The 10,989-nt window shown below is 45.2% G+C and overlaps 1 protein-coding gene across 1 annotated transcript in view; it reads right to left on the minus strand.

The window, feature by feature from the left end:
• Nucleotides 1-10,383, minus strand: part of SNX24 (sorting nexin 24) — a 161,722-nt gene extending 151,339 nt beyond the window's left edge. The window contains exon 1 of the mRNA XM_049771409.1: nucleotides 10,324-10,383. Within this exon, the coding sequence (XP_049627366.1) occupies nucleotides 10,324-10,383 (60 nt within the window). The remainder of the gene's footprint in view (nucleotides 1-10,323) is intronic.
• Between the last annotated feature and the right edge of the window lie 606 nt (nucleotides 10,384-10,989).

A 10,989-nucleotide genomic window follows, 5' to 3' on the forward strand; every position in this document is an offset into this window, starting at 1 on the left:
ATCTGGCTCTGCCTCCACCACAACTACATACCTGGTAGCACTGCCATTGGAATCGCCAACACCCTGAGTGTGTGCTCCTCAGCACATCACAACCACCTGACACCACAGGTAGCATAACAAATAGCAACAATAGGAAGGGGGGAATCAAAAGTCCAAGTCTCCAGAAAAGATCTAATAGAAGTCAACTTAAAAAAAAAAAGCTAAGCAGATTCAGTAATCATATGGTTGTGTGATTACAATGCAGACATTAAGTTGCTAATTATATACTATTCTTTCAGTCCCAGAACCTAAAGAACTGATTTTCTGGGGTTAAAGAGTATACTTGTTATGGTGTATGCCTTGCCTGTGCCCAATATGGGCTCAATGCCTCACACCCAAGCACTGCAATGGTTCTCAAATATACCACACATTCCCATCTCCATGCCCAACTTGGCTTAACTTTTCAGACTCACCAGGAAGTGCCCCCAGCTCACTGAACAACAGAAAAAAAATTTTTTGTTTTGTTCTGTTTTGTTTTCAGCCGTACTCAGTGACGCTCAGGGGTTACTCCTGGCTATGCGCTCAGAAACCGCTCCTGACTTGGGGGACCATATGGGATGCAGGGCAATCAAACAGAGGTCAGTCCTAGGCTAACGCTGTGCAAGGCAGGCGCCTTACGCTCTGCGCCACCACTCCAGCCTCAGAAAAAAATAAAGATTTTTAATGTGGAATAAAGAAAGCATGACTCAAGAAAGAAAAGAACTTTTTTAAAAAAGAAAAAAGTCCTGCTGCTCAACAGTTACCAAGTTTGTTGCCTTTAAAAATTCCAAGCCTGGGGGTTGGAGTTATAACACAGTAAATAGGGCACTTGCTTTGTATGCGCCAGGCTCAGGTTCAATCCCCAACACTCCTTTTGGTCCCCTAAGCCTGCCAGGAGTGATTCCAGAGTGCAGAGCCAGTGTAATCTCTAAGTGCCACCAGATGTGAACCAAAAACAAAACAAAAATAAATGAACAAACAAAATTCCAAGCCTGGGTCCCTGCAAAAATGTAGAAAAAAGACAGTGCATATATCTGGGGGGTTTTTTTTCGTTGTTTTTTTTTTTTTTTTTTTTGGTTTTTGGGTCACACCCGGCGGTGCTCAGGGGTCACTCCTGGCTATCTGCTCAGAAATAGCTCCTGGCAGGCACGGGGGACCATATGGGACACCGGGATTCAAACCAACCACCTTAGGTCCTGGATCGGCTGCTTGCAAGGCAAACACCACTGTGCTATCTCTCCGGGCCCGAATATATCTGGTGATCCGATTACAACCTCTCTAAATGTTACCCTCCTTCTACAAGCAATCAGGGAGCATCAGAGAAATGGCTTGTTCTGTAAGTCAGGCAGGAAAGGGAGGAGAAGCAGCAGAAGTTTGTTAAGACTAGAACTCAAGAAATTATTAACAATCTAAGGCTATGCTAAAAACGCAGGCTTCAATCTGAAAAGGCTAAACTTAGATATGTCCAAAGGTAAAGCAAAACTACCAAAACGATACCTTCGGGTGAGCAAGTCACATTAAGAATGCAAATGGCCATAACTTCAAAATGACCCTAATTTTTTATAGAAAGCATCTGTGACCAATCATCTGTATTCAGTTTGGGAGGTCAATCAGCTACTCATTCTTTTGAAAAACACAGAAAAGGAAATAATTAAACATTTATCTTGCTTTACGTAACTGGTTTATGAGATGCAAGTTTCACTCTATATATGTCTTCAAGCTAATAAGTTATGCTACAAATCACTGCAGAATGAACCGATCTGGACAATATTCTTTGATGACTGCCAGTAGCACCAACCACATGTAAAAATATTATCAAATTTCTCCCTTCTTATTATGCAAAGCACAGTAAATCAGCTAAGAATGACACACCAGGCTGTCGGCAAAACCCAGAGTAGGAAAAACTCTATAGGCCAAATGGCATAGTTGGTACAACAAAATGATAGAGAAAAGTGGTAAAAGAGAAAGTACAGATTTAAAAGCATCCTGAAGAGGTATTAAGCAATCACAAGCTGCATTAAAAAAGGGGACCCTACACATGGGAAAAGACTGAGGGAGAAGTGAAAGATTGATCTTTATAAATCTGATGAATTGATAACTGTTTCAGATGCCTGTGAAAATGAATGTGGTAATATTCTAAATAGGAAACCTATTTTTCTGACACACGAACTAGAAGTTTTACCAATATAAATCTGAGGGAGGGTTGCTTCCGGATGAAAAGGGAGGGAACCATGTTCCAGGAGCAGTGGAAAGGTAGGAAACAGAACTGGCTGTGTTATATTTATGAAGCTGAGTAAAAGGTCACTAAAGGTCATTACTCTCCCTACTGACGCACAGGTTGAAATTTTCTGTAATGCAAGTTTACTTTTGCAAGAGAGGGAAGGCAAGACAATTGAGAAATAACTCAGGAAGTAAAATAACAAGAAATGCCATTAAAAACTAAGCATCTAAATTCCATAAAAAACCTGGAAACCAACATAGGAATGTAAAGTATGAGTCTGCTGAAATATAGGGCTGCAGAGGAGGGTGGGAATAACCAAAAATGTATCACTATGACCTCTAAAATCTATCCTAATCCTCTTTTGCTGGTGGTTGCTGTTTTGTTTTGGGGCCACTCCTACTCCTGGAAGTGCTGGATGACCATATGGGATACTGGGGATTGAACCCAGGTAGGCCACATACAAGGCAAGATCCTATTGAGAGCATTATCTTTCCAGACACTCTACCATGATTTTTTATGGAAAGATATTTATCTGATGAACTTAAAAAACTGAAAAACACAGGTGGTTAGCTTTTATAGTTGTTTTGTTTTCCAAAAGGCTACAAAATGAAGCCTGCATTGAATGCAATTTGTGGGTTACAACAAGAATGCCAGCAAGTGGGACAGCTCCAGGGTCTGAGCATAGACTGAGCTGGGATCCCCAAAACCCTTGCCACTATATAGTTCTCGGGACATCACTAGGAGTATTTCAGAGCACTGAGACAGGAATAGCCTCTGAGCAATGCTGGGTGGGTGTGGCCCCCAAAAGAAAGACAAAGGAAAAGATGGTGTTTACCAAGGAGAAATATGGAGTGGAGATGGGGCTTTATGGGAGATGGTCTTTCATGGGGAGAAACGGAACTGGGTAGGTGGATGATGGATCATAAATCCTTCATAACATATAGAAGAGCCAAACTACACTCCTGAAAATCTTTCATATTAACTAGAGATAAGTCAATAAGAGGAGGGGACAGGAACAGAATAGCATCCTGTTCTTGGCCTCTGGGGGAAAAAAGAAAAACAGTACCTTAAAGTATCTGAAAGTGGTAATCTTAAACTCACATAAATATTCTCTTGAACTTTTATCAGCATTACTAACGTAAACAGCATCACTGATGTATTCAAAATAAGTAAACTTCAAGGCAGGACCAACTTAAAATGATACGGCCATGAGTATATCTCAGCAGTAGAGCATATCAGGCCTTGTATGTAAGATCTCCAGCACTGCAAAAAGAACTTAAAAAAAAAGAGGGGGGCATAGAGATAGTACAGCAGGTAAGACTCTTGCCTTGCACACAGCCAAACCAGGTTTCATTCGCAGCAACACATATGGTCCCCCAAGCTACCTGGAGTGATCCCTGAGCACAAAGACAGGAGTAAGCCCTGATCAAAACTGGGTATGGTAGGAAACAAGCAAAAGAAACAGAAAATTGTGTGTGTATATAATGTATGCAAACACACAAATAAAGATAGTTGGAGAAGACTTAACCTTCCTCTTAGGCAGGCAGGATCTCCTGTCTATGTGACAGCTGAGGAGAATAAGTAGCTGAGGATACTAGGTAAACGTTTCCTCATGAGTTACCTCTTAGAATTTTCCTTTATCCAAGGACAAACATAGTCTAAAGGTATTATGGACTATAAGGTACATTAAGAGAGAACTCATAACTTTGATTATCGTATATTGCTACAGTCATTACTGGTGTTACTCTCTTGCTATGTATTCTTAATTTATAAATTAAACTTTATCATAGTAGTGTGTATTAGGAAAAAGCTTGGTATCTGGAAAGTTCAGTATTTATGGCTTCAAGAACCCACTGTCTTGGAATGTGTTCCCTGTGAACGAAAGGGGGCTTCTATGGTTGGTCCAATGCAAGACTTGCTGTAACAACATACCCATAGCCTGTCGGGCATTTGCCTTGAATGCGGTTGACCCAGACGAACCAGGTTCAACTCCCGACATCCTGTATGGTCCCTTGGGACATTTCTTTTTTTTTTTTTTTTTTTTTTTTTGGTTTTTGGGTCACACCCGGCATTGCTCAGGGGTGACTCCTGGCTGTCTGCTCAGAAATAGCTCCTGGCAGGCATGGGGGACCATATGGGACACCGGGATTCGAACCAACCACCTTTGGTCCTGGATCGGCTGCTTGCAAGGCAAACGCAGCTGTGCTATCTCTCCGGGCCCCCCCTCTTTTTTTTTTTTTTTTGCCTTGGGACATTTCTGAGCGCAGAGCCAGGAGTAACCCATGAGCACTGCAGAGTGTGACCCACAAAAACAAAAACAAAACAAAACAAAAACAAACAAACAAAAAGAAAGTATGTGAAGCAGGGCTGGAATGATAGCACAGCAGTAGGGCGTTTGCCTTGCCTGCGGCTGACCCAGGACAAACACGGGTTCAATCCTTGGCATCCCATATGGTCCCCGAGCTTGCCAGGAGTACTCCTGAGTGCTGCCAGATGTGGCTCTAAAACCAAAAAATAGAAAGTATGTGAAGTAGCCAATTTTTGTTGTGTTTTAATTGCATGCTTGCCTCATTTATGATACAATTTAGACTTCGTTGTATATCAAAGTAAATATGGCCTCCTGGATTGGATCCTCGCTCAAAAAGAAGGCAAAAGTTGACAAACTGGTGGATTCTAAGTACAGTCTGGAACAAAATCCAAAGCAATGCCTTAGAGCCCTTGTGTTGACATTATTGTGAAGATGTTAAGTTATCAACAATATGAACAATGGGAAAAACCAGAGGAAGGGGGAAGAAAACTCCATGCAAACCTTGCGACTTCTCTGCCCATCTAAAGTTATTTCAGTATTAAAGGTCTTTTTAAAAGAGAATAAAAACTGTGGGCCGGAGCAATAGCAAAGCAGTAGCGTGTTTGCTTTGCACACAGCTGATCCAGGATGAACCTGGCTTCAATCCCCGGCATCCCATATGGTTCCCCAAGCCAGGAGCCATTTCTGAGTACAGAGCCAGGAGCATCACAGGTTGTTGCCCCAAAACAAACAAACAAACAAGAACAAAAAAAAAAAGAAAGAGAATCAAAAGCTAAAAGTGAGGTAAGGCACTAGTCTTGCATCTGGCCAGCCTTCATTCAATCTACGTTCAGGAGCAACACTGAGCACTGATGTATGTGGCCTCGGCTCTGTCGTCCTCAAGAAACTCAAGATAAAAGGTAGGTCCAGCTCCTAAAAACAAGCTTACTTCTGTTCCCATATTTCTAAGTACTCTATTTGCAGAATTCACTTCTCAAACCAGTTTCTATTTTGTTTGACTATCATAAGCATCCTGCTTGTTAAGGTGTCAAAAAAACTAGTTCCACACCATTTTTCTTGTCCTTAAAGGGTAAAAAACAGATACCATACAGACTTGCTTTAATCGCTTGTCATCACTTATAGAGCACTGAAGTTGTAGGGAGAGAGGAACTGGTCTAGCTCTGGCCTCATGAACAAAGGTCCCCTTCATCCCAGATGCGCCTGGTGGACTAAGAGGCACTGTTGTGGACACTGTTCTGGCTGTCCTTCTGCCCTTCTCCCACTATGCTGGGTGAGGCACCAACAATGAGTGGGCCTAGCTTCCCTGCTCCCAAGATGCCTCTGGACATTCCCAGTCCAGGAAACTGCTTCTTATCCAGGAATTGCCCAGTTGAGAATGGAGAAGCCCACAGTAAAGAAGAAGAAAATATTCTCGGGCATGTGCACAGAACTTTGTGGGGAAAAGAGATGGACTGAGAATACTGTAGGATTCATAGCCCCATCCCAAAAAGCTTCAGTGTGACACCCAGGGGTGTCAAGAAATCTTGAATCCTTTGCAGGTTTGTTCTCATCAAGAAAGAACAAGTGACTGTAAGTTTTTCCCTTAGGTCACTATCCATTCCAAGAAAATATTTACACCATGTTCATATCTAATTAAAAAAAAAAACAGCAAAAGAAGTATGCTTTGCATGCAAAAGACTTAGATTCAAACTCAGCACCACATGATTCCCCAAGTACTGCCAGGAGTAGACTGAGCACCACTAGGTATGGCTGTCCCTCCCACCCCCAAAAAAGCTGAAATCAGATGATACTGAGGTATAACTGATTTTGTGACAATATTTAGCTTCGGGTTATGTTTCTTAGAAAGTATCAGATATTCAGTACATATTTATAGATAATATTATAACTTTTGATTTGAGTCAAGAATTCAGAATTTTAAAAACAAGATGAGGGACAAAGTAGTGAGGAGTGAAAAATAGAACTGTAAAATATTGGCAGGTGCGTAATGGCTAAGTGATGGCTCATTGTATTGTTCTATTTTTGTATTTACTCCATAAAGCATTAAATCAATAATGATTCCTACATATTTCAATATTATGGCTGTGTATAAATGAAGCTGCCTTATGTATTGAAAAACAGGGTAATTAAGGAGATCAGTGATAGATTCCAAATCCCCCTAAAAAAAAAGATGTGCACATCAGAGTCAATAGCAGAGTTAAAATAAACTTGAGAAACTAATCAATGCCTCGTCTTTGACAACTGAAAAAGCTGAAATTGAGCCCATTCAAACATGTGTGTTTCTACCTCAACCATAACTCGAGGTCTGAGGATAGAATTCAGGGGCTCCAATTGGCCGGAGGATTTGCTACCCAGTAGACAGACTTCCCTGCTCCCCCACAGACCCTGACTAAGATGCCTCCAGAGTTTTCCTCCAGCATTTTCCTCCAGGCCATAGTGCCTGTCTCATCTCGGCCTCACATACCAGGCCTCCAGCCTTCCTCCCTCCAAACATTCTTCTGGAACAGCACCTTTGTCCCGGTCAAGGACAGCCCTGGAAAGCCCTTTTTCCCAACCAGCCAAGTGTCTAATCTACACTCATGAAATCAAAGTGCCCATTCAAAGCCCTGAACCAAAAAAAGCCCCTGCCTATTTTCACCTGAGCCCTCAGTTCCCACTTGCTAACCTGTGCCCAACTTCCCCAAAGTGACTGTAGCCTCATCTGGTAAACAGGCTTGGAGCTCCAGGCCTCCATTTCCTCTCCTGTCAATGTGCCCAATTTGTGCTCTCCTTTGTTTGTTTGTTTTGAAATTTTCTCTTTCAAATTTCTAGACCTAGGATCTAGGGTCCTGGTTTGAAATGCTAATCCAACAGGCTGCTTCCTTCTCTAAAAACTCCAGTCTGATGCTAAAGTCCACATTCTTTTACGACTCTTAGAAAGCTGACCTCTGTCACCTTGTCTGAGAAATCACAGCACAATCCCTGTGCTCCTTCTAAATCCCACCCTGCACCAAAGCCAAGCAACCTCAGGAAATAATAGGTCCTGCCCCCATACCATGCCTTCCATTTTCTTCTCTTGGTAGTAGTTGTAATTATTCATTCTTAAATGAGGAGGCACTTAGAGTCTGTAGCATGTGCCAGGCCTATTGCTGAGACTTTGGCATTGAAGGTGAGGGATGTCCCATCCCAAAAGCTGAGATATCTCATCCCAAAAGCAGCACCATATCACAAAACAAGCTGTGGGCAGGGCAGGGGCAGTAGAAAAGAACCTCCCCAGGAAGTCATAGCTGACTTCATCTGCATTTTGTTACAATATATTCTATTCTGTTTCTTTGTACACTAAAATGATTTAAAACCTTCCCTTTCCCCTTTTTGGAAGGTGAATCTGGAAGTCTACCCAGCATGAGATTTTTTTGCACTGCACTTCCTCTTTATAGAATTTACAAGCCCAGCAAAATCTTAATCAGATTTCAGACGTCAGCTTTCCTAAGCATCCCTCTCCCTCCCCCCTAGCTCAGCACCCTAAGGCAGAGCACAGCTGCCAGCTCAGTTCCTTTCCTCTGGGTTCAGCTGACATGTGGACCTTGGGTCCTTCCTTCCTTTTCAGTTCCTCCAGCTTGGCAAGAAAACACATCTTTGCATCTCTCGGTACCCACTCGCCACAATACAAGCCTGCAGCAAATGTTCAATCAGCAAAACAAGCTATATAACACCGATCTGGAAGGTGACTTGGACTACACTGGGTAGAACTTAATATAAGCTGATAACAATAGAACAATGTAAAAGCTTCAAAAAGTGCACAAGTTCCACTTCTAAGTAATGTTCTCAGCATAAAAGGAGTGGGCACCCTGAAAAAGCATGAACCTGGGCGTTTTATTTCCACAATTTGTCATCATGGCTAAAATCTTATAAGCAAACACCAATAGTCAGGCCGGGACCAAACCAAGGTGCATCGATTGTTGTTGCCAAAAGAGACATACCCACAGAAGGGCTCCTGTGAGGTGCAGGAGAGTTGCAATAGCAGATACTATTCAGGTTTTAGGAGACAACACACCTGGTGGTACTCAGGGGACCAAGTGGTGCCAGGGATCAAAACAAGGGCTCCCATACAAAGCACCTGTTGTATTTCTTTAAAATCTCTCCCTGACCCACACTACACTTGATCAAAAACAAAGCAAAACAAAAGTGGGGGCCAGATTACAGGAGTAAGGCAATTGCCTTTGAAATTGCTAATCCTGATTCAATCCCCAGCATATTATATGTACAGCCAGGTGTGGTGTCAAAACTAAGGAAAAGAAAAACCGTAAGTTCTGGGGCCATAAGAGGAAAAGTTCCTAATGAAGTACCTCTCCTCTTTTTATCTCTTTGAGAGCATGGAATTAAAAGTCAGGAAGAATTAGCCTTTTGTACTTTAAACTTCTTATCACCGAGTTTGTAAGAATGTGATATAAAATTTCAAAACACAAACATAATCCCTAAAGTGAAAAAGGTAGTTTTCTACAGGTTTTTTTTTTCTTTTTATCAGTTTCTTTAGGGAATTCATATTGATTTTTTTTTTCATATTCTGGGGCCCTTTTCCCTCCTCCGAGATAAAATATTTTTCACTGCTATATTCTTAGCCCTTAGAATAGACACACAACCGACTCAAGGCGATGCTTACTAATGAATAAACTTACCAATGAATAAACTGTCATATCACTAGAAAACAGATGGTCAGAGAACAAATGGAGGCATCGTAAGCTTATAAAGGAAAAAAAAATCATTTGCAGAAATTTCTTAACAATATGGTCAACCACTGAATGAGTTGGGATTCCTCTTTGATGTGGACTTATAAAGGACAAGACAAATAAAGCTCATGGCCCAAGAGCATGAGTTTTGTATGCCTGAGTCCCAGGTGGCCCTAGAAATAACCCAGCAAAACTAGACCTCCAACAAGCAAAGGTCTAATCTTTGTATCTGAGAATGTCCTCAAGAAGTCAGGAAGACAACTCTGAATTGCCACACCCACACACACCCCCACACACACCCACCAGTCACTCTTCTGGATGAATTCGAAATCCTCCTTTGAGAGGAGTCCAAGCGGTAGCCCCTGGCCATGCATGACCTTGCGAGGTTCCAAGGTGACAGTTCATTCCCAACTGAGTTTGGCTTGGACGTCCTTTCACTTATTCAGGTTGAAACTTTTGCTAAATCCGTCTGTTCTAAGATTTGGTGGACGGAAGGGGAACTAAGCAACCTCCTCCCACACACACTGCCCAGGGCCTGAGCCCACCTGGCCTGGAACTCCAGCCAACAACCTGTTGGCAGGGGCTCCCAGCCTGTGCCCTGTCCTCCTCCGGGCCAGGCCGGAGTGATGCGTCCACAGGCCAGACCCCCCCCTGATCCGACTGGTCACCCCCAAAGACCTCTACCCTTTCCCCACTGGGGCGCCCAACGCTCCTCCTCGCTCCCCATGCCCGGGTCCACGCATGCAGCGCGGACAGAGACGCGTCGGGCTGGGCTGCCTCTGGCCTGGCCATCCCGGGCTCGGCGCAGCCCCAAACTTTGCGACCCGGGGAGGCGAAGCGGGGGGTCCTGCAGGCTGAAGGCGAGCTGCGGGGGATGCTCAGACCCAAGCAGGCCGGCGGAGAGAAGGAGCCCATGGGGGCCGAGGAGCCCGCACCGCCGGCCGGCCAGGCCAGCAGCCTCCGGCCTCCGAGCACCGCGCCCGGGAGCTCCGCGCGCCCCAGCCCCGAGGCCCGCAGCGGCGCGCGGTGCGGCCCGGCCCGGCCCGGCCCTGCCCGGCCCCGGCGGCGCCTACCGTGTAGCCCCGCTCCAGGTCGCTCTCCTCGTAGCGAAAGGACGGGATGGAGACCTCCATGGCGCGCCGAGCGGCCGGCCAGCCGGCGGGGAGGACGCGCGCGCGGGGCGGGCTCACGCCCAGGCCGGCCCGCCCACTCCCGCGCCGGCGGGGCCCGCGGAGGAGCCGTGCCCGGCCCGGGAGGCTGCGGGAAGGGGTGCGCACCGCGCGGGGTGCGTTCGTGGGGGTTTTCCTTTGGGCTGCGTGAGCCCACCCACCCACCCAGCCAGCCCCGACACGCAGAGGACTTTGCACACTTTACCGTGGGGTGCAGGGAGGACAGACACAGACAGACACGCTGACCGCTGCCCCCCACCACTGGCACCCCGAACGCGGTGGACGGCGAGCGCTTTATTGAGATCCTCCGGCTGTGGGGAAAAGGAGTCACCTTGCCCTTTGTTTGAACTGGTAGCATCTGGACCCTGCAGCCTCCCAGCTGGGGCCCCCCCAAACCCCAGGCTCTACCAACAAGCACTGAGTCAGCCCCTTGGACCCCATGACAGGTCCTAGGGACTCGGTGCTCTTTGAAAGAGCCTAGGGTCCATTTGGCTTACAGCTGTCTTAAGCCTCTAGGGATGGCACTGTCTTGTCCTTGATTCTTCTAGGTTTTTGCCCACAACCTCCTAA

The sequence above is a fragment of the Suncus etruscus genome, chromosome 4 (assembly GCF_024139225.1).
Source record: "Suncus etruscus isolate mSunEtr1 chromosome 4, mSunEtr1.pri.cur, whole genome shotgun sequence".
Classification (NCBI taxonomy): Eukaryota; Metazoa; Chordata; class Mammalia; order Eulipotyphla; family Soricidae; genus Suncus; species Suncus etruscus.